This window comes from Eptatretus burgeri, chromosome 18, assembly GCF_056783735.1.
Source record: "Eptatretus burgeri isolate ZD-2024b chromosome 18, Ebu_testis_v1, whole genome shotgun sequence".
NCBI lineage: Eukaryota > Metazoa > Chordata > Myxini > Myxiniformes > Myxinidae > Eptatretus > Eptatretus burgeri.
The window spans coordinates 46,158,435-46,183,336 of record NC_140978.1 but is presented as its reverse complement, the minus strand read 5'-3'; the positions used below and the strand labels follow the sequence as shown (position 1 = coordinate 46,183,336).

The window sequence follows — 24,902 nt, the reverse complement described above, 5'->3', positions numbered from 1 at the left end:
GGAAATGTTGCATAAGTTCCAGGAAGACTTCAGTATATCAATTAGTTTATGATTAAACATAACTTTAGATATTTCTTATTTAGTTCGCAAATTTAAAGAATATAATGCATGGCTTTTTGTGTAGACACATTGTGGGAGCTGCCGAGGTTCTGTGAGTAGCGCTAGTCAATGTAATGTTGTTCTTTATCAACGCTGAGAATGTGCCGAAGTAATGATTCACTCCCTTGATCTGTGTAACTATCTGTACCTCCAAAACCTGGGGAACCTTGAAGGGGCTGTTGTGCTCTTTTCTGAATGGCTGTACTTGGGCCTTGCCTGCATTGTTTAGAATGTTCTCACTCCTTTCCCATTAGCAAAAAGCAGTTATTTTGATATCGAACTATGGGAATAGTTACTCTTTCGCAGATGAAAAGCTATTTCTCTTTTATCCTGCTTGTTCAATCATTCCCCCCACTTGTCCCCACTCAATATATAAGACTTGGGTTGGGGTTTCTCCTTTGAGAGAGTTTCATTGATGGATTTTTTTTCTCCCATATGTGCGTACGTACGTAATGTTATTAAAATTCTCCTTTGTATGCTGAACCTGAGTGGAAATTGAGTTCATTTCTTCCACAGATTCCATCGTTGATACTGACAGCAGTCAGGATTTGTGCAGCAGACTTGTCGTTTGGCATTACACCTCGACAAAACAGCAATCAAGTCACCTGCATATAAAAATAGGACCGTGCGTCCTGAAGCTCACCTGGATCGGTGGCAACAGTAACTCAAACCCCTGCAGATCCCAATACAGTGTTTTTTTTAATACCGTGAACAAACTTTGGTGCATCACAGGTGATGAAGGTTGGGGTCAAATTTCATTGAAATCATGTGTATAGTTGTGGAGAAAAGAGCAAATACCTATTTTGGGGAGTCAAAAAACCCCCATATACCCCCTCAACGAGCGCAGATTTTGATGCAGTCAATACATCTTTGTTAGGCATCAGATATGAAGCTTGTGGCCAAGTTTCATCAAAATTGTGTGTTTGGTTCAAGTGATAATGACTGAAGTGTTTACAGACTCACCGAACGACTGACACCTGCAGACACTGCTCAATCGCATAAGCTCACCGGATTAAAGTCCAGGTGATCTAAAAAGAACGCTGTGGTCAACAAGCAAACATATGACACCAACATAATTATATTATCTGTATTATATTACATGTTCGTATAAAAACCTGTCAAAAATGATGGGTTGGAATTATTTTATTTGAAATATTGAAGGAGACTGGAAGATATGATGTTTCGGAGCAAGAAGCATTATTTTAAAACACTACATGTACAAATGTGACCACGGTTTCTTTCTCTTCTGGGACGTTTAGTTTTCGACAGTACAGCCTCGTGAGCATGCCAAAGTCTGAAGACTCAGCCAAAGGTCAGGTGTGCTTATATCTATATTTATTTGACATCCGACGGACATAAATGATCACTCGTTTTACTCTGCGTGTGTTCCACGTCATTATGCAGATAATTTCACCTCCATGCGCCTTGTATTTATTGTTATCTATCTATAATTCCAGCAATGTGTGTGTGTGTGTGTGTGTGTGTGTGTGTGTGTGTGTGTGTGTGTGTGTGTGTGTGTGTGTGTGTGTGTGTGTGTGTGTGTGTGTGTGTGTGTGTGTGTGTGTGACCGCTGTTTCTCAGCAACCACTGGTCCGATATAATTGAAACTTGCCAGGTATATTGCTGGGGCCCTGAGGATGTGCCTTTTCAAGGTTTGATATTAATCGTACAAGTGCTTCCCAAGTTATGGCCATTTATTTACCAACCAATGAAAGGACACGTTGCTGCGTAGGTATGGCTGGAGAACCTCAGCCGCGTTCCCCATTACGGGTTACAACGTACGGACTTCCGGAAAGTGATGACTTCGTGTATTCTAATAATTTCTCGATTTCTTATGCGCATTTATAGATAAACAAAATGCCCAAATCCAGTCGTCGTTTACGAGAGCGAAGGAATGGCCTGTGTGTTTGTTTGAAAGTTTTTTGTTGTTTTTGGGGGGGGGGTTGCACGTACGGGCACGCAAGAGCGAAGGAACGGCCTGTGTGGTGGTTTCTGGCTCGCGGTTTCAGCTTTTGTTTTTTTTTTTGGTTTGCACGTTTGGCCACGCACGTACAGGCACGCGAGAGCGAAGGAACGGCCTGTGTGGTTGTTGTTTCTGGTTCGCGGTTTGAACGTTTTTTTTTTTTCTCTTTTTTTCTTTTTCTCTTCTCTTCTCTTTGTGTTTTTCCTTGCGATAACATTGGGAAAAGGCAAAATACGTAGGCGCTAATTGAATAATTGGCCATTAAAACTAAATTGCGAATAATCGTAACTGCGATATGCGAACTTCTGGACAGTGAGGACTTAACTTCCGGACAGTGACGATTACTGTATTCTTTCTCGATTTATCGACTTACTGTATTCTTTCTTTCTCGATTTCTGTTCTTTCTCGATTTCTGTACTTTCTCGATTTTCTTAAACACAATGCCCCAATCCAGTCGTCGTTTACGACAGTGAGGAACGGTCTGTGTGGTTGTTTGAAAGTTTTTTTTGGTTTGCACGTACGGTCACACACGTATGGCCGCGCACGTACGGGCACGCATGTACGGGCACGCGAGAGCGAAGGAACGGCCTGTGTGGTTGTTTCTGGCAAGCGGTTTTAAAGTTTGTTTGTTTTTTGTTTTTTTTGCACGTACGACCACGCACGTACGGGCATGTACTAGTTTTTAAAAATGCTTCTGTACACTGCCCTTGAGTCTCGGTTGCAAGTCACCGTCTACATTTCCAATAAAAGACAGGTAATTACGCTTATGAAAAATGTTTTTCGAGTTTTTTTTATCCTGAAAAAATAGACCTTGGTGAACATGCAGTAGTGTTAAAAGATTGGCCTTTAAAACCCTTCTTAACTCGTCCTTATGAAGGGGGACAAATACACAAATTCAGACCTCATCAGTAGATGAGGAAGGCTGCAAAATTATATTAAAATCCATATTTCAGAGCCATTTTTGTAGCCGTCTTAATTTATGTTAATTAGATGACCTTCCAATCACATAAATGATGCTGCCAATCGATTACGCATGGTCAAAACCCCTATATTAGACACCAAGATCATGTTTATAGCACTACTACTTCAGGACATATGCATATTAAATATCTTTTCAGAGATATATGCAAATCTTGGGGTAACTGAAAATCTTTGAGAGCGGTTGTGGAGAAATGTGGGCTTGATACCCAGACTGGTAGGGGCTGTAACACAACCAGGGTTTGTAATCTACACGTAGTCTATATCCTTATAGTCTATATCCCCTACAAGTCTGCGTGTAGACTTGTAGGGGATATAGAGCAACATGGGCTCGACACACAGACTTAAGCGACTGTGGAGCAACGTGGGCTCGACACCCAGACATATCGGGGCTGTAGAGCAACCTGGGCTTGATACTCAAGCTTGTTTCAGAGGTCTTGGCACATCGAACAATAAAATTTTTGGTGACGCCAAACAATGGACATGAATGCCCCAGAGCCAGGATGATATCGAACCTTTGTTGGAAAAAAGTAAACGAATAATGGAAGCCATTAGGCCCATCAAGCCGGCACTATGGTTGCGAACCCATGGTTGTTTGTCCATGATCTATCCCTTGTTAAATGTTCAGTGTCAAGCAACGAAGCAGCACGTGCCATTCTTAAAGTCTTAGGCCATGGTTCGAACAGCTGACCTCGTAGTTTTTCGTTTGTAGTATATCGAAGGCCAAATAGTGAATTCAGTAGATTGTATACCAGATGAGATTTACCATACTCTAGTGACTAGTCTTTTGAGTGTCTGTGCTGCCAAAGCAGTGTAATGGCTCGGCCGTTGTGCTGGGTGGTTTGCCGTTACCTTCCCAGCAGTCAATCAGGGCAACAATTTGTCGTTTCTCAGTGTACCGGACATAACTCGCCTTCGCTTCGCGAAGGACACCGTGGGAAGGTAATTGTTTTGTTTTAATATATTTTGGCTCCAGATCGGACATGCACAGAGTGGAGTGAGAACATATTTTTTACTCTGTCTCCCTGCTCCCTGCCTGGCAGTTAAAGGCAACTCCACAAGAACGTAGGGATAATTCGGGCCATTAAAGGAGTAGTTGAAGATCAAATGGTAATCAATCTGACTTACATTTTATTATCCCAACACCGATTGTAATGCACCAACTGCTTACCACGCAGGTCATGACGTTCCACCGATATTCTTCTTATGAAGATTACTGAAAGGGTAAAGTTTACCTTGTCAACAATAGCAGGTTATTTCAGTACAGATGATACCTATCTTACGAGAGTCTCAAGTTAACTGTAATCAAATGAAGACCATTGTATATGTTCTCTATTCTTTCATCTCTCACTCGTACTCTCATCTGGTTTTTCAACGTGCTGCTCCATTAATGGGAATTCCCGACAAGTGGCTCCAATAAAGGCCTCAAGCAAAGTGTCAGCCGCCACCCCAGGTGGAAGGTCTCCTTTGGCCACCCTCTGCTCAAGTTCTTTAGCTCTACGTCGTACCGCTGGGTAATTCAACAGCATTTCCGCCGCACCTTCGCGCACGAGTCCCCACATCCAGGAGACGCACTGGTTACGTCGCCGCACTGTCAGCTCTCCACTGACACGAGCCAATCGGCAAAAGTCCTCCATCTTTTCCCAGAGCTGGGCCATACCTTCACCGTTTTGAGCTGAAACACTGAGCACCTGCACAGAAGTGTATCAACTTGGGGTAAACCATGGTCTCTCAACCACTTCCTATGCAGTATTTGATTTAATTTCCATTGACCTATTCAACAGATCGTGCATTGAACAAGTAAAGCATGATCTTTTCAAAAAAAGTCACAGAACTGGAACTCTACTACAAACCAAGAGGTCCACACGAGTGTAATACCAAAGTAACCACATTGCACCATAAATCAACATTCATTCAAGGTCAAGACCCAAAAGTACAGACCTTGGGTTTCCATTTGGACCAACGTGGTCGCAGAAACTTAAGAGCACTGGTATACTCTGCCTGCACCTGACGTGCTGGAACAATCAGTTCCCCATCAGCCTTGGTCACAACTATCAGGTCTGCCAGCTCGACAATCCCCCGCTTGATGCCCTAGCAGGTGTGCAATGGTGATGAGAAGGAAGTGAAAGACAATTGGCTTCTGTATTTGCCACTTCAATCTTAACTGTATGGAAATCAGAATGGAGTGTGACATTTCAAAGGTATACCTGGAGTTCATCCCCACCAGCTGGTGGGATAAGGAGTACAAAGATGTCTACCATGTCTGCCACAGCAAACTCTGACTGACCGACACCTGCAAGGAGCACATCTTGTTACTCGTAAATTCCAGCATCACTCATTGCAAACGATTGGATACACACAGCATTTTGGTCTCGTGAAGAAACTACACATCCTCAAGAACCACCATGTCCTCAAGAAACTACACATCCACACTCAACTCTTCCCTCCACTGCAGCCACCCCATGCCAACTTGTAGTCAGATTGGTGACACATGGTGATGTGTTAAGACAAAATCTTCATATTTAATCTCATCTCATATTTAACCCTTGCCAAAATCCATGATTATTCAAGGTGCCCTGAAATTCTCTTGACTCTGCCACTGCTTCAAAATACGAGACTCCGCCATTACTTTGTGATGCCATTGCATCAAGTGATGTTTGCGGATGGCCCAGAGTGGTTCTGCTTGGTTTAAATCAAGCTACGTACGGAGCTAGTCACTGTGTATGTTCAACGATGCTCTCCTTGAACCAATTGCAAACAGACAACATGATGAAAATGTGCGTTGTCATCATGGTAAAGGCAAGGATCCTCATGCAACGATGCAGCATTCTACAAAATGTCATGATAAGACATGTCGATGAAGTACGAGTCACATTGTATAAATAACACTAAAATCGGGGGAAATATTTGCAGGATGCTCCAGGTGAGCCACAGTTTTCCACATTTATTAATTGCAAAAAAAAACATGGTGCCACTAAACAGTGGGAAGTGTGATGTTTCGCTTTGTGTGCACACGTTATCCATAACTTTTCCCAAAGTGTCTCGGCGAACATGACATGAGCATTCCTGGATTTCCGCTTTCAGGTTGTCGACAATCCGGGGGAGGGTTTCACGTATTAAGGTCCGGGGTGCGTTTGGTCGCCTGGGGAGGCCTTGGTCAATGCATGCAGGAAAAACGTTTTTGGATGACCCTGCCACCGAGTAAGGAATTGAGGTGATCCAAGACATTACCTGTAGTGTACGGGTGCACCACATCCTGCTGAAGCCATTGGCATCTCATCAGAAAACGTCGTTCAATTTACGAATTGTCATCGCCATCAAAAACGAAGGGGTCTATCACTCCGTGTTTGGAGACAACACCAGCCAAATACCTGGACATGAAGCAGCTAAACAAACTGAGGAATGAACTTCCATTTTGGAGGCTATGGGGTATTGAACTTCCTGAACTTCGACGATATAGTCACAACCAACGTCGTTTCAATGAACCACTCGACAAGTTTGGTTTTCTGCTGCACAGACAGCCTGCAGTCTGCCATCCAAACGTTTCAACCACGAACAAAACATGGAATATTCAATAAAACTTTAGTGGCACCAGTTTGATATGTTTGTCATCAACTACTTGCAATTAAAATATGTGCAAGTCCCGGGATTTCATGTGGAACACCCTATACGTGCAGGTTGCAAGGATTCCATTAAAATTTGGGTGTGCTGCCCCAATACTTTTGGTATTGTAATGCATTTTTACGAAGGAGCACAATGTAACCACAAGAGGTGGAAAATAAGTGATGTACCAACTGTTTCCACGAGAACAATGTTAAAGCCAGCAGCCTCACAGAGAACGATAGTATCACGTGTGGAGCGTGCCACACCGCCGAGCATCCCTCCTGTAGGTGAAGGTCGGATGTAAGCTCTCAGGTCTCGTGTCAGCTCTGGCATGCGGGTCTTGTCTCCCATAAGTGAACCTAAATTTGAGACACGTCCTCACGGATTACTTCTTCTCCACACTCGCCTTGACGTCCAAAAAGACAAATTACGAAAGGGAAATGGACGACTTAGAGACATAAACTGCAAAAGGAATCAAAATAAAATTAAATAAATGAGTTTAAAATTTATCGATGACATGTTTGAGATAACTGGGCCGGTGTATACCCCGGTTAAAATAGGTGTACCATATCCCTGTGTCATAAGAGGCGACCAGGGTTGCGTCAGGAAGGGCATCCGGCGAAAAACCTGTCCCAAATCACTATGCGGATCATACGGATGATCCGCTGTGGCGACCCCGAACGGGAGCAGCCGAAAGAAGAAGAAGAAGAAAGAAGATGTTTGAGATAATTGTTAGGCATTGATGATGGCTCGACTCAGTGTGCAAGATGGTATGGTGTATGGTATATATATATATATATATATATATATATATATATATATATATATATATATATATATATATATATATATATATATATATATATATATATATATGAATGGGTGTTGACTGATATTGACATTGCACAGGGTACATAGTTGGGAGCCTCAGTCGTGTGCATTTCTGTCTACGCTGTCATATGTTAGACAGTTAGAGTGGAGAAGTTGAACTCTGAACCCCCATAGGTTAGAACAGGGGTCGGCAACCTTTCAGAAGTGGTGTGTCAATAGTAAACTTATTCATTCTTATTTACGGATGTGAGTATCATTGATACATTTTAAACATCAATAACAGTCATACTTACATTTTAGCAGCTTCATTAAAAAAATAAATTAAAAGGAATATCTTACCATTTAGTGTTATCCTTGGCCTTACCTTTGCCTTGGTGAGTTCTCCAATCTGGGGTTTGTAATTTGACTCTTAAAGCAGCACAAAAGCCTTTGAGTGTTCAGTTGTTAACCGGCTTCGGGAGGTACACAGAACTGACTTCATATGTGAAAATATCCGTTCAAAGAGGTATGTCGATTGAAATACTGAGAACAGTGAAAATGCCACTTTTTTCCAACTGTCAAATTTCACAGGCAAGGACTTCCAACAGGTCAGGATAGAGACCCTGTGATCTCTCTCCGTGGCCTCAAGTATGCACTGCAGATCCCAAAACTTCGAGGCCCATAAGCCTGAGCATTGTAACTCAATGAGCTGCATTTTGAAATCCTCAACAACCATCCACTGAAACACTGTCACTGCCATCAAAGTTGTTATTTTAGTTAGAAAGGAAAACATCACACATAACGTTGGAAATCTTGAAATCTGACAAAATTCTGATGCGAGTTCTGGCATGCACATTCCTATCTTGGCACCACTGACGGTGCGATGTGTCGATAGTTCTTTAACATGTTGGAAATAGTAGAAAGTCGAGGTGTCAATGTCCTGAGAAAAAATTGCAAGTTTTGCAAGAAATGCCTCCCATGTTTCAAAAAGATCCATAACAATTTGGCCTGCACCCGGCAGACGTTGGTTGAGTTTGTTTAGACGACCGGTGATGTCAGTTGGAAACATTAGTTGCACGACTCATTTGTCATCAACCAGTTCGGAGTAGTTTTGACCTTTTTCTGACAATAATATCTTGATTGCATTAAGACAGTTCACAAAGGATGCCAAAACCTTCCTTCGGCTTCGTCAACAAACATTGCTGTGAAGCAGAATGCCCTTGTATGCACTGTGCATGTCCTCCAGCAGAGCTTGAAACTGCCAAGGTTTGTCAAGACAGATCGAGCAACAAGAAAATTCACTATGAACTCTGAACCCATCGAGGTTAGAGTGTAGTCAGTGAACTCTGAACCCCTATAAGTTAGAGTGAGAGTGCAGTAGGTGAAATCTGAACCCCCATAGGTTAGTGTAGGAGGTGAACTCTGAACCCCTATAGGTTAGAGTGGAGTTGGTGAACTCTGAACCCCCATAGGTTAGAGTGTACTAGGTGAACTCTGAACCCCCATTGCCCGTATATTGGAAATAATTTCGAGGAGCCATGATGTGGATAATTCGCACGATGATGTAATCTTAATACCTTGGTTGTGTGCACTGAAAAATCGTCACAAGCGTTTGACACATTTGGTGTCAAAACTTTACCAAGTGATCCCTCGTTCCAGTGTATTAAACACTACTTAAGTTTACATGTAAATAATGAGAATAAGCCATGTTCATCTGATTGAGAAATTCGATAGTGTTGGCTTTGATTATTTATCATTGTGATTGCATGACTCTGTTCGGATGAATATTCATCAGAAATGCACATTTGACACACCATTGAACGGGCCATTGAATAATCTTACAAATGATATAAAACATTCAATGAATAGTTTATTCAAAATAAGAACGGAGCCTGCGAAGCAACCAGAGCCCAAAAATTTCAGAGTATGAAAGCCGCTTAACGTGATTATGGGTACCTGTAAACAAGGTAAACAAGGTGTCTCAAGTCCAGTGTTTCATAAATAAAATTTTTAAAAACGCAACCCTATTAAAGTAACGTGAAATTTAAATTTTTTTTAATACAATTTTCTTTTCTATTGCAGGTTTGTATGACGCATAGTTCAGAGGAAAATCTGTAAACATCAGAGAGTCCTAATGTTAATTTTGAACATGCCACGGACGATTGAACAAACGATCTTTATTGTGCACTCTTACTTTGCACACAAAGTCATTTAAACAGACTCAAACAAGATTGACAAAGAAGTTTGAGACAAGATTAGCCCCAGAAAAGTGTGCTATTTTTCAATTGATAAAGAGCTGTCCCCCGGGATAGTACAAAATCTTAATTGTTCAAAGTCTGGTCGCGCAAGGACTGCAAGATCAGGAGAAAACATTGAAGCAGTCCATGAAGCAGCTTTGAGAAGTCCCAGGAAATCGTTTCATTTTTGTGTGTTACTTTATTATACATACGAACAGAGTAACTGCCCGACGGGCGATCTTGGTCCAGGCATGCAACACGTTCTTCTGACTCATACCTTAATTTGGGCGGTGTGTAGGCAACTGACAGCTCTATATAGGCAATAAAAAAGAACCCGGTTTCTGTGCAAAAAGCAAAAACATACCTACTGCTTATGATTCAAAACACCTCACTACAGTAAAATGTGGGGACAGGAATACAGCACTGTAAATGGTGGAGACTGTAATACCATGGGAAACCTGGAGGTGGCGCTACGCGATACACATTCACATAGAAAATGTGTAGCCCCATCTCACCCTCCAAGACCACCTGAAAAGATAAAGACACCCCTCTACATTAATTGGGATCAGCTGATCCAATGTAGCAAGTCTGGATGTAATCAAGCTAGAACTGTACGAGGAGTAGCGCGACAAACACACAAACACCGGACCGTGAATTATAGTAAGGATATTATATATGTATATGCAGTTTGATTGACCAAAACAGTTATAGAAGAATCTGGGACAAGTGTTGGCAGAAGGACAACGGTTCTTTGTAGACAATGCTACTTACCTCCACTGGTGTGGGATGATGGGTCAACAGCGAGAACTGCAACCCTGTGCCCACGATCGGTTAACGCCTTTCCAAGCACTTCGATGAAGCTGGACTTTCCCACACCAGGTGGACCTGACAAACCTACAAAAAACAGTCGATTACAACCAAAGAAAATTACCTTACAGGATCAAGACTAATGATCGATAACTTCAGAAAGAACACTGAGGCAGTGGCGTACCGAGGGTGTCTGGGGCCCGGGGGCAAAGCATAACCCCGCTCAGCATACACATCGGTCAACGTTCCGTTTCGCCCAAGTGTCACTCATTGAGTGATTTTTCATGTTAAAATTTCGATCAATTGACGATTGATTACTCCACTCGATGCAGCATGCCCAAAAAAAATTATAAAATAGCACCGCATAATCCTGAAGCTCACCCGGATCAGGAGGAACAGTCACTCAAACACCCCACAGACAGCCTTAGCCACTGATATTTTTTTAAGCCATGAAAAAGCTTTAGTACATCACGGGTGATGAAGGTTGTGATCAAGTTTCATCGAATTTGTGTCTGTAGTCTCAGAGAAGGGAGCAACTACCTATTTTGGAGGTAACCCCCAACCCCATAGACCCCCTTAATGAGCACAGATTTTGTTGTGGTCAATTCACCATCGTTCGGCATCAGATATGAAGCTTGTGGCCAGGTTTCATCAAAATTGCGTGTTCGGTTCAAGCAATAATGACTGAAGTGTTTTCGGACACACTGACTCACCTGGACATTGCTCGATCGCATAAGCTCACTGGACTAAAGTCTCGGTGAGCTTATGAAAGGAACACGAAATGTCCGTTCAAATATTTATTCAATTCAGAGTTAGAGTGGGCAATCCCCTGTTCTGTACGATGCCAGTTAGCCATAGGATGCATCAAATCTGCCACCCAGAAACCGTGACAGTGGAAGGTTCATGATCACGTGGTTCGCTTTCACTGGAACACCTGACTGGAGAGGGTTCGTGGTCACGTGTGTAGCACCGGTACCTCGCTCTTATTTTATTTAAATAAATCTAACACTGAAAAACAGGGGATTTCCCCAAGGCATGATATTTCTTCTGATATAATAATATTTGATGTCACATTATCACGTATAACACAAACATCTCAATGATCCATAATTTTATGAGAATAGATAAATTCTGGGCAAACTTGTTAAACTGGTTGTGAATTCCCCCCCCCCCCAACCCCGAAACCCAGGGGAAAATGTTCCTCTTCTGCACCTCTCTTCAGTACACCACTGCTCTGAGGTATCACCAATTTCAAACCCTGGCCGAGTCATACCAAAGACTAAAAATGGTATGTGCTGCTTCCTTCCTCAACGATGAGTATTTAAAACGATAGAGCACAGACAAACAACCATAGCTTAGCAACCATTGTGTCAGCTTAATGGACAGAGTGGCCTCCTCCTGCATTGAAGTTCCTTGTAAAAATGTAAGGGAACAGGTATTAAAAAAATTTAAATTGAAATGAGGATTCTTTTGGGAGATGATGTACCAACACGGAATGATTCTGATGAAGCGCCGTGGGTTTGTGCCGCTAAGAGGCGATCAAACAAAGCCGCAGAGACTAGGCGGCTTCGAGGCAGACGACTCTCCAACAGCGTGATGGCCCGGGCCAAGCTGGCCCGATTCTGAGCCAAAAGGCCTTCGGCCAGGCGACGCACCATCATCTCCTCCTGATGGCTCAGCACCGGCTCTTGAACTGGCTGTGACCGTGCCCCATCTGCCAGCACCGACAAGTCATCACAATCAATGCCAATAATTATCCAAATTGTCAATTTTTTTTATCCGAGCATGACCAAAGAGCCCATTTAACATTCACATCAACCTAAACAGTTTGGAACTGTGACCTTGAACCCTTGGTTCAGCAAACCATCGACAAAAATTGCACCAAAATAAGATTGGATTGATGAAAACCTGAGTGAAGGGTTCAAATCACAAAGATTAAACTCATTCAGTGTCACCTGAGCTGGAAGTTTAAGTGGTTCACCCACTATGCATTGATGTCAAATTCTGAAGTGACCACAACTTGTTGACACAACTCGTGAAGGTGAAACGGACTTCTTAAGGGGAAATGGAAATCTACAGAGGGATAATATTTCATCAAATCGTCACAACGATGTCCTGTGCAAGTATAAATGGCACTAAAACACAACCAACCAATTGTAAAACCTGTGTGTTTGGATGGGCCTGTCAGTGTTGCCATCAGAACCCTGCCTCATCATGTCAAGGATCCCAAAGGTTCAAATCCCATATATCATACATGTTTGTCCATTGTCAACAAATGTCATTGAAATTTATACAAAAACTAGACATAATTTCACATCGTGACGTCAACCGATATGTCTCGAACCACATTAAATCTTATTTCATCCCAACTTTGACCAAAAACTTCAAGATTTGATGCATATCCTAGAGAAAGGTGGGTCTTCATTTTTCATGACATATATATATATATATATATATATATATATATATATATATATATATATATATATATATATATATATATATACATACACATATATACATACATACATATACAGTATATTGTTGTGGTTCTGGAAACCGCATCTCTCCAACACCAATGGCATCCAACATCCAGTGGTTCCCAGACAGTTATTTCATTAATATATATATATATATATATATATATATATATATATATATATATATATATATATATATATATATATATATATATATATATATACAGATAGTCCCTACCTTCTTGTCGAATGGGACAAACGGGACAGTGCGTTGTGTGAATCTCACAGTTAGGTCTGATTATATCTGTGAACTCATTCCTATTCTTTTTCTCTATTCCTGAGGTAAATACAACCAACGGGTCCTCGAGAGGGCCAGCGGGCGCTGCGCTCGGACACCCGTCTGTAAAAACCGCGGGTGTGCGCCCTTCGCTGTGAGAAGGGGTCCTCGCAAAGGCCAGCAGGTACGACCCTCGGACACCCACATGTAGAAAAACTGCGGCCGCACCCTTCACGTAAGAAAGCGTCCTCACAGAAGACCAAAAGGAACAAAACATCAAACGCCCACGCTGCACGGAACATGTGCAGCATAACGGTGATTTCCACCCATTGGGCAGAAGAGATATTCAGGGTAACCAACACGACGGCGCCCTGCAGGAATGCCGTGCTGAGGAAATAGAAGGAACAACCCATCAAGTGCTAACAAATTACAGTACGCACGTGGCGCACTCTTTTCAACCCATTTCTGAGTCTAATAATTATATCTATCCTCTTTTTAAACCCAAACCTACATATAATAATTTAATCCAAACTTTTCCCTCAATTCTTGACACAGATCAGGGCCGGCACCACGCACACCACCGCTTTTGATAAATGACCGCATGCTCAATGGCGGCGGACCTACGCGCAGCTCCGGAGTAATTTACTATCGCACACAGAGCAGGGCACGAATGGCACACATCTTGTTTGGGTCTGCGCATGTGTTTACCATTACATCTTACTGTCGGTCTTCGTTGACCACCGTTGCTGCAGGTGTCTCCCGCAGACGGCGAACGTCCTCTCGCCTCTCCGCCCAGTGAGGCTGCAGCCAGGCAGAGGTGCTTTGGCTTACATGCCTCGGGCCGCATGGCTTACAGACAGGCAGCGCATTGACCGGCGCTGACCGCCAGTCGTCGTGGATGGCCCAGGAGTTCGGTGCAGGGCAATTCGTGTCACGGTGATCGGAGTGAGACGATTCCGCAGCTTGGAACCATCTGGCCGGAAGTAAAGTGGAGCCGCTTCCGGCCATCACGGCTGGGCCGTGTTCTGGCCGGGGTCCAACCAGAGCGCCCGATTCGAATGATGACACATCGCTTCAGGTCGTCGCCCCCGCCACGCACCACAGGATCAATAAGAGGACGGGTCGCTGGGCCGTTCAAGCATTCTTCGTCTGCAGCCTCTGGCTTCATCACCAACTCGCCTGCTGACTCCACCCATCCACACACCCACCTGATCCTGTCTACCAATCCACCCACTGGCTTCTGACTCAGCCCAAAGTCTCTCATTCACGCCCGACAGTCGCGCCCCATTCTCTGGATCGACGCTTAGCTGCACGAAGTGCCTCGAAGCAGGAGACGACGTGCCAGCTGTCAGGGAGGTATCGCCCAGCAGAGCATCCCCCCAAAACATACTGGTGGTGCGGTCGGTCAATCGCGCAAGGTACTGAGAGACAGTTCGCCTCATCTCTCCTTTTTCTCTTCATTAACTCTTCTTCGTCGGGATGTGTGTGTGTGTGTGTGTGTGTGTGTGTGTGTGTGTGTGTGTGTGTGTGTGTGTGTGTGTGTGTGTGTGTGTGTGTGTGTGTGTGTGTGTGTGTGTGTGTGTGTGTGTGTGTATGTGTGTCATGGTGCCTGTCCTCGTTTAAGTTAAGAGTGCAGAAGAATTAAATCGGGATAACTCTGCTCTGTGTCTGCTTTTGTAAGTTGCTTGTATTATTGTCGCACCTCACATTTCTTCCTATCCCTGCTTACATACAACAATAAACTCTATTCACTGTGCCACATATTTTTCTGCGCCTGCCTGTTAATAAATTATTCGTAGAAATGTTCCCAGCTCGTTTTTGTCTTTTCTTTCATTGATCCAGCATGGTCCATATCCCAACCAAGCCGGTACTTTATTCCCAGCGATCCGTTACTTTTAGCCGGTACGTTTGTTTGGTAACAGAGTTTGGTGTCTGGAACGGGATTCGAACCTGGGGTGTGCTTAGCGCCCCCCCCCCCAATTTTTTTTAGAGCAGGCTACGATACAAATTTTTATTTAATTATTGGTACGGACCATGGCGGACCAAGCCGAACTGGTTCGGGTGTATTCTGAAACAATGTTAGAGGAATCCTTGGCCCAGGACAACAGCTTTGAAGGAGGGCATTCCCTGCAGCCATACCAGAGGTAAAGGAACAAGAAAAGAAAATCTGTGAGTGGATGAAAGAAATGATGAGACAAATGAGTGAATATATGGATGGCCAAGATCGAATGTGTGAAGAAATGCAAAAACACCACAGTGATATGCAGAAGATGAATGGACAATGGAGAGAAAAAAAATGATGAACAGAGTAAAATGCAGAAAACGGAGAAAGACATGGCATTAGAAGGACAAATCCATGGAATGGAGAATGTGGAAGGTGTTTGGACCGCGATGAAGATGGGTAAGGTCGAAGTGACGAATAAAACAATGGCGGTTAAGAGAGAAGTAGATAAACCCCAACAAGTAGAGACGAAAATCCAGGAATTGGGGGATGCAAAGAATGAATTAAATGAGGTAACAGAGACACAAAGAGACATGGAACGGGTGAAAAATGAATTACATAAAATGAAAGAGGAGCAAACACAAATAGAAATGGTGAAGGATGTTAACATTGAGCTTGTGGAATGTTTTGAGACCCGATGCAAGGGTCAGGATAACCTCCCTCAGGAACAAAGGGAGACGATACGCTCCCCCGCAGCAGACCGGAACCAGGTGAGTCTGGTAAGTCTGTGTGAGGTGGAGCGGTTGCATGATGGGAGAGTACATGCCGAGTTTTTTGGGGGAGGGGGGGAGGGGTAGAAGCCCCGGGATCTCTTTGGGTAACACAAGCCCCCTGGAAATTGGAAAAAATTGAAGAAAAAAAATTCCCCCATGGGAGCCCATGTTCGAGGTTAGACGTGCTCAACAATGCGAGTGGTGCTCACGAGATGCGCGGCATGGATGGAAACGCCTAAGTGACTACCGTTCGGCCCGTGTGCATTTTAAGAGTGGGCATAGCGAAGCTCGCATGGTGGTCCCTATCTATGTGCATGATATCAGCGTGGATACCGCAGCATAAATGGTGGGTGTGTCAAACACGGCGTTTCCCGTGCGAGGTATCCAAAAGTCAATGCAAACATTTAATGCGATCGACAGGGCGACCTTACACCCTCATGGATTGGCCAGACTGAAGGCGAGTGTGCTTTCGACCACCGCCGTGGAGGCATAAGGCTCGCTGAGAATTGCCACGATTAGACAAAGCCCAGCCAGAATATAGTAAACATCCTCGTCCCGGAGCCAAGGAGCACTAGTTTGGGGAAGGGTTTAGCGTTAGATAGACCGGCCTCATGGGGGCATTAGGAGTAGTCCCCCATGTGGGCCCGGGAACATCAGTTAGGGGGAATTTTGGTGAGCAACTAGAGGTGATTGGAAACATGGACAGACATGGAACATGTAGTGGGGACGTCGATTAGCTACGTAGAGTTAAATGGAACTGCATTTGAATAAGGGATGACGGGGAGCACGAGTTAGTTCGGGGAACGTAGCTAGTAGAGCATCGGTGTGAGTGGAAAAATGATGAGTGAGTGTGGGTCAGCGGGCCTGATTGTAAATGGAGTGAATGTGGAATGCATGATGCGAACGAATGATTGGGGGGAGGAGTGAATCCCACCCAAGGGAACCTGGAGTTAGAGTAATATTAGTTAGTGGGAGAGTTAAATTAACAAAGGGATGTCGTTTTGTGGTTGGTGTTGAACGAAGGCACGAAAGGTTTTGCAGGGTGCAGGAGACGATTGACCGGCTGGGAGCGTGGCTTGTGAAATATGAGTTTTGATCAGAGGGCACCCTGGGCACCAGAGTAGTCAGCCAGAGCAGGCCGTGGGTCCAAGGGACCGAGGATTTAGAGTTTGTAATGGCCACGGGTACCCAGGAAAAAGGGACCTGCAGAGCCAAAATTCCATGTGGGAATCGACGGGGAAATGCCAGTGAGGGCATTCCCCACGTTAGTGAGGACTAGTTAGGCTCGAAAATAGCCTCAGCGACCCGGGGGTGCTGAAGATTGATCTTGGCAGGTGGGCAGACCTGCCAGTGGAGCCATGCCGCTCAGTCACGAGATTGTGCAAGAGCACGGAAGAAAATTTGTGAGCCAGGCCCAAATTAATAATGAGCACCAACACAGGCGACGGGAATCGCGGTTGCTGGAACCGATAGTTTGTTTAAAGAGACAAGCATGTTTAAAGAGACAAGCTTGTTTAAAGAGACAAGCATGTTGAAAAGCCCCGGGGATAGTGTGAAAAATAATAACTGGTAGGATAGATAGAAAATGTGTACCCCTTCGCACCATCCATCACTTCACTGGCTGTAGGCTGATGGACTCATTGTGGAAATGCTGAGGCCTGTCAGGGTTATTCTGAGCCTGCATTGGACCTCTAGACGGGTTTGCTAGTCTTTCTCAATCCTCTTTAAAGGGATCTTGGGGATTGGGAATAGACGATTAGGACAGGTTAGCCTAACACAGACGATAAGAGGCTTAGGGACACATGTATTTGGGAAAATAAATAAATAAATATATATTTTTTAACATTCTAAATCTGGTTAGTTTGTCATTACCTAAAGGGGGTGGGTATTGACAATGACAAGCATAGGCAATAGGATGGGGGAAGACCGTAGGGCAGGAACGAACCCATCTTCGGACCGGCCAATGCCACCACACTCCCTCCACAACTCCACGAGACCACACCGAGGCCGGCCATCTTCATATACCGACCTGTTGCACCTTACCTCATCTGCATTTGCCCTGCCTTTACTTTGACTCCACTTGCTATACCTTGCCCATGCCTTTGCCCTTGCCATATCACTGAACCTTGCCATGTGCACCAGGACCATCTGTTGTGAAAGTGTTTGCAAGGACTGCTATGTCGGCAGCCGCATTACCGGGGACTGTATTTGCACAGCCCGGACATGTTTTTGTTGATAAAGGCCGCATACATATTGTTACAGCCACGGGAACCGAGACACCCGTTTGTTACTCATGGGGTTTAATCCCCGATTGTCCTCGGAAAAGCCGGACCTTGGGCCACCACTCACAATTAACTTTGTGGTACGGTGGGTTGCTTTAGAACCATGAACGCCACCCAGTTAACCACGAGTTCCAGTGTCCACACCGTCTAATCATGCCGTTTAACTCGAGGTCACGTGGTTACCTGAACAGGGAGCGCGCCCTCGGCAAAGCACCAATGCTATCTATATTAGATCTTAATTAAGGCGGCCGAGCATTTAACCGCTGGTGTGTGACGACTATTATTGGTCAAGTCGTGTGGTAATTACCTCCCAGTCTATCGAGGTTCGGACTATGCTGGATCAATGGAAGGAAAGGACAAACACTGACAGGTTGGAACATCAACAAATAATTTATAAATAAGAAAATAAATAAATAAAAAGAACTTTTTATTTACGTGAAGTAAAAATAAATAAATTAGAAATCAATAAAAAATGATCGCACGCAAATAAATAATTAATCAGGCAAAATCAATCAAAGTGAGAGGAAAAGAGACAAAGAGCAGATGTTTATCGGGGATTGACTTACTTAACAACTAAACACAGACAAGGGTACCAGGCAGATCATTCGGGGGGGAGAAGAGTCTCGCTCACCAGAGAGTAGTTGTCCGTGAAATGAAAACGTCCTGAAATGTGTGCGTGCGTGTCACGTCCGTCGCCAGCACCCAGCCTTGCCGTGCACCCTCTCTTGAACAGGCTTGAACGCCAGTCGACGTCACTCCCAAGAAACAGGTACGCCAAGAGTGTCTGTCTGACTGGAACCGACGAAGCATCCGTCTGACTGGAACCGACGAAGCGTCCATCTGACTGGAACCGACGAAGCGTCCGTTTGACTGGAACCGACGAAGCATCCGTTTGACTGGAACCGACGAAGCGTCCGTCTGACTGGAACCGACGAAGCATCCGTTTGACTGGAACCGACGAAGCGTCCGTCTGACTGGAACCGACGAAGCATCCGTTTGACTGGAACTGACGAAGCGTCCGTCTGACCGGAACCGACGAAGCGTCCGTCTGACCGGAACCGACGAAGCGTCCGTTTGACCGGAACCGACGAAGCGTCCGTTTGACTGGAACCGACGAAGCGTCCGTCTGACTGGAACCGACGAAGCGTCCGTCTGACTGGAACCGACGAAGCGTCCGTCTGACCGGAACTGACGAAGCAGCTGTCTGACTGGAACGATGAAGCGAAGTGACCGTCTGACTGGAACCAACGAAGCGAAGTGTCCATCTGACTGGAACCGACCGTCTGACTGGAAAACTGACTCATTGTCGACTGACCCACGTGCACGCGCCGCACCCAAGAACGGACCTCGCCCTCTTTTTATTGGCGGCCTGTCTCGGTGGCACAGACTCCCCCCAAATCCACCCCACCCCACTTGCGCACTGTTACCGTGACAACCCGCACGGTTATTCCTCGCTTACGAGGCCATGTCTGTGGTGGTGGACGAACGGCAAAAAGCAACCATTTGTCAGAATTACCGAGCACAAACGTGAAGCACCATAAAACGTCAAGAACAATTATTACCTCACTGTTCAGCCCGACATGAACACGAGCCAGTTAGCATCCATAGAGTTGCAGAACGGGGTGTCGAACGTCGATGGAAAAAGGCGGGAGTCAGCGTCAGTGAAAGAAGCAACTATCTCAAGTGCACGAATGTGTCTGTCGTAAAGAGAAAAAGCTTCCCATAAGAGAGGGGATCGATTCTTCACCATTCTCAACGCATCACATTTAGAATCCTACCAGACATGGGGATGGGTCTATCCTGGACATGTATTGAGGGAAACAACTATGAGGACCTGGATGTTGGTATGCATCCGTCGGATCAGATTCTGAAATTCGTTACAATATATATATATATATATATATATATATATATATATATATATATATATATATATATATATATATATATACATATATATATACACTGTATATTTAGATATACATATAAATATATATTTGGATTTACATTTACATATATATATAAAGATATACATATAGATATATATTTGGATTTACATTTACATATATATAAATATATACATATCCATATATATTAAGATACACATGTAGATATATATTTGGATTTACATATATATATATATATATATATATATATATATATATATAAATATATATATATATATATATATATATATATATATATATATATATATAGATGGTTTGGACATGTGTACAGGAGGGAAACGGAGTATATCGGGAGAAGGATGTTGAAGATGGAGCCGCCGCCAGGCAGGAGGAGGAGAGGAAGGCCAAAGAAGAGGTTCATGGATGCGGTGAGGGCGGACATGCGGGTGGTTGGAGTGTCAATGGAAGATGTGGAGGATAGAGCGAAATGGAGACGGTTGGTCCGCTGTGGCGACCCCTAACGGGAGCAAGCCGAAAGAGGAAGAAGATATATATATATATATATATATATATATATATATATATATATATATATATATATATATATATATATATATATATATATATATATATATATATATATATATATATATATATGTATCCGAGTTTAACATCCATCCGAGAGAGTTTCGATTTACTTGCCGATCACATCAAGTGCCTTCTGGTTGAATGTTTTGCCTTAGCGGGAACAATCATCTGGTAGTGTAGTAGAGAGTAGAAAAATCGTGCAAATGATGATACAAGCATCAAATTTGGCATTTCCGTTCTGCAGGGCTTTCTGATCAAATCTGCCCAATTGGCCATTTGAAAATCCAAATTTTGAAAAATTAAAAAAAAAAAAAAATTTCAAAAAAATTTGAAGTCACAGCTGGCTGAAATTCTTGAAGCACAAGTGAACATCCCAGACAGAGAACCAAGGGAGATGCAGTCATCATTGATGGCTCAGCACTTATCAATGCCCTACCTCCACGCACTTCAAAGATATTTGATGACTATGCTGAAGAAGACATCATCCCAAAGGTGGAATCCTATGGTGCCAGGTACGAGAGGGTGGACGTCGTGTTTGATGTGTACAAGAAGTCAAGTCTGAAGTCTGAGGCAAGGTCGAAAAGGGGGCAAGGAATCAGAAGAGTGACAGGAACCAGTAAGACCCCAAGTAACTGGAGAAGCTTTCTTCGAGATGACAGCAACAAGACTGAGATGTTTCACTTCCTTGCGGCAAAGATGTGTGAAGCACAGACGACAAGCACAGTCATTGTCACAAAAGGAGAAGATGCCATTAGCAACACAAGGAAGTCACTGGATGCTGTGTCTCCATGTTGTCATGAAGAAGCTGACACTCCAATATTTGTACACGCCAGGGATGCAACGACGGATGGTAGCAAGTCCATTATCATCAAGGCTAATGACACGGACGTACTCGTCATAGCAATATCTGTACTGCCATCCTTACAGGAACTAGGTCTTGAGAACATGTGGATTGCCATTGGCCAAGGAGCCAAGACACGATGGATTCCAGTCCATGAGGTAGTTTCTGCAAGAGGGCCTGAGAAAGCTAGAGGGATCCTATACTTCCATGCAGTCACTGGATGTGACGTCGTGTCTGCCTTCCGCGGTAAAGGGAAGAAAACTGCATGGCAGACTTGGAATGTCTTTGATGATGTTTCTGAAACATTCACCAATCTCAGCCCAGCATCCAACATCGATTCGTGATCTTGACTTTTTTGAAGATTTTTTTTTTTTTCAAATTTTTCAAAATTTGGATTTTCAAATGGCCAATCAGGCAGATTTGATTAGAATCCCCTGGAGAACAAATGTGCCAAATTTGATGCTTGTATCATCATTTGCACGATTCCTCTCAAAAATTGCTGTTATCTGCCCCACTATGGGTGGCAGACGGATGGTTGTTCTGTGCGGATTTTGCGGTTTTACCGTGTGAGACATAATCTGCGTCAATGCTCACCACAACACTCATATCAGGACGTGCGTCTGATGTGTGTGTGTGTGTGTGTGTGTGTGTGTGTGTGTGTGTGTGTGTGTGTGTGTGTGTGTGTGTGTGTGTGTGTGTGTGTGTGTGTGTGTGTGTGTGTGTGTGTGTGTGTGTGTGTGTGTGTGTGTGTGTGTGTGTGTGTGTGTGTGTGTGTGTGTGTGTCTGTGTGTGTGTGTGTGTGTGTATGTGTATGTGTATGTGTGTGTGTGTGTGTGTGTGTGTGTGTGTGTGTGTGTGTGTGTGTGTGTATGTGTGTGTGTGTGTGTGTGTGTGTGTGTGTGTGTGTGTGTGTGTGTGTGTGTATGTGTGTGTGTGTGTGTGTGTGTGTGTGTGTGTGTGTGTGTGTGTGTGTGTGTGTGCGTGTGCGCGTGTGCGTGCGCGTGCGTGCGTGCGTGCGTAGGCACGGTTGATGACAGATTGTAGAAGAGCAAGGGGAAAGGATCGGATGGGGAGGAGGACAAAGGGCTTGGTGGTGAAGGGATGAGTATCAGTGGGGATTAATAAGAGAGGGGCAAAGGGAAGTGGGAGATTGGAGGAGGTGGAAAAATGAGCTGGAAGAAAGAGGGGGTGGAGGAAGGAGGCAGCTTTTTAGATGAGAAGGGGGACAGCTTTGAGAAGGGTGAGTGGAGAGGGAGATTACAAGGGCAGAGGTGAGGGGGGAGATTTGGGTGAGAGGGTTGAGAGGGGGAGAATTGAGGGAGAAAGATGAGGGGGGTTGAATTGAGGGAGAAAGGTGTGGGGGGAGCTTTTCAGAATGGTGAGGGGAAGCTTTTGAGGGTGGGGAGGAGGAGGAAAGAGAGTGAAGTTTGCTTTGAAGAAGGGGAAGGTGGCTGAATTGAGAGGGAGGGTGACAGGGAAGCTTTGAAAGGGAGGAGAGACGATGAGAACAAGCACGGTCATGGGGAGGAGGGAGAAGGGAGGGATGGGGAGAGGGGGAGGATGAGACTGGGTCGTGGCATGGTGGAGATGGGAGCGAGCAGGGGAGGAACAAGATTTGAGAGGGTGTAGGAAGAGGGAGAGTTGTGATGAAAAGAACGAGAGAGTGTGTTTGAGATATTGAGTGGTGTACTGAATGAGAGTGTGAAACATTTGAATATCATACAGTTTGGGATCACAGAGGGTCATTGAATTCAAACATCATTTATATTTGAGGTCAACATAGGCCAAAGGTCAACAAGTAAGGTGTTTTTTCTAAAATCCTCAATTTTCATCCCATTGAGTTGAAATTTGAACAGGATTTATATTTCATGTCACTGAATTCAACCAGCCAATTATTTTTGATGTCAACATCGGCCAAAAGGTCAACACAGTCATTTGTTCGACATTTGAAGAGGATTTGTGTATTTTGTCATTGAATTGACCCAACAATGATTTTTTTTTTCGGTCAAATTTGTTTTTCTGGATTTTGCGAGTATTGAGCTCTCTGTGAATGACATCTTTCTTGTTTATGTATTTGTTTGTGAGCATGATATCTCAAAAGGCTGTGTGGCTTGGTTGTTGTGTTGGGTGGTTTTGGTTGTTGTGTTTGTGGTTTAGTTGTTGTGCTGAGTGATTTGGTTGTTGTGTTGGGTGGTTTTGGTTGTTGTGTCGGGTGGTTTGCCGTTGCCTTTTGAGTGATCAGTCAGAATGAGTAATTTGTTCATGGTGCCGGCGATAGCTCGCCTCCTCTTCGCGAAGGACATGTCCGTGGGATGTTTAACGTACACCATGGGACGCTGGTAGACGGGACGTCCAGTTTAACGTCCGTCCGAGGGACGGTCCCACCCATTGATGAATCACCTGTGTGTGAAACACCGGGATGAGAGTTTACACCGGGTTGGGATTCGAACCCAGACCACACAGCCTCGAGGTTGGTGAGTGTGAGTGTGTCCCTTCCTCTGTCCCACATCACCAGACACGGAGAGTTTACATCCCGACATTGAATGTAAAAATCCGGTAAAAATGAGAGAAGATCCGAAAGGAGATGAGAAATCCATTCACATTCACATTGACATTGACCCCGTTACCGGAACTTGGAGCGCCCGTCGGGCCGAGCTTGCTCTTTAACTCGCACGCTGAACTATCCGAGGCCGTGCTTCGGCAAGGCCGTGTCGGTGAGAGGCCCAAGGACCGACCGGTAACCAGAAGTCTGCCGTGCAGGACGAGACCCGCTCTCATGGACCTCATGGTGCCGGGCTCAGGGTCCGGGACCGGGACCGGGTCTCGGAGATCGAAGCGATTCTTCAGGAGGAGCGAACCATCAATGGATGAACCTCAACCTCAAACATTTACTTGTTTAATCAAGTGTTTCGTGCGGTGTATGGTGTGTTGGATGGCGTCGACGTGTATAAATAATGGATGGATCAGGGATTTCGTGAATTAATATCACAATTACTCAAAGGTGTATTCTTCGTACCAAGGACACCTGAACGAGCCACAGTTTCCAAATGGAAGTGAAGAGGAGCTGAGGACTTTGAATGAACCCTGGTCAAAAACAATAAAATAAAAAAACGAAGTTCGTTATATCTCAGAGACTATGAGTCAGACATACATGAAACTGGTATGGCAGGTTCATGGTATGTCCTAGTTATGTGTGAGAAAGAACCGTTGCCATGGACCCCTCCGTTGCCTAGCAACGGCCGAAAAACCTCTAAATGTGGGGGTATTTTAACGAAAAAACAATCTGCAGCATTAACCCTTGAAGCTAGAATCATG

General features: G+C 44.4%; 1 protein-coding gene across 3 annotated transcripts; it reads right to left on the bottom strand.

Annotated features, from left to right (window-relative positions):
• Positions 1 to 1,558: 1,558 nt before the first annotated feature.
• MMAA (metabolism of cobalamin associated A) lies at positions 1,559 to 24,521 on the bottom strand. Of its 3 annotated transcripts, XM_085864415.1 has the most exons (8): positions 24,215 to 24,501; positions 19,814 to 19,948; positions 11,984 to 12,211; positions 10,462 to 10,584; positions 6,832 to 7,002; positions 5,248 to 5,333; positions 4,982 to 5,131; positions 1,559 to 4,731 (listed from the first exon to the last, which is right to left on the bottom strand). In XM_085864415.1, the coding sequence occupies exons 3-8, from the start codon at positions 12,156 to 12,158 to the stop codon at positions 4,381 to 4,383; spliced, it is 1,056 nt and encodes a 351-aa protein (XP_085720541.1). In that variant the 5' UTR covers positions 12,159 to 12,211; positions 19,814 to 19,948; positions 24,215 to 24,501; the 3' UTR covers positions 1,559 to 4,380. The 3 variants fall into 3 exon arrangements, with proteins under 3 accessions (XP_085720541.1, XP_085720539.1, XP_085720540.1); XM_085864413.1 differs by lacking the exon at positions 19,814 to 19,948 and having other exon boundaries at positions 24,215 to 24,521; XM_085864414.1 differs by lacking the exon at positions 19,814 to 19,948 and having other exon boundaries at positions 6,874 to 7,002; positions 24,215 to 24,521.
• Between the last annotated feature and the right edge of the window lie 381 nt (positions 24,522 to 24,902).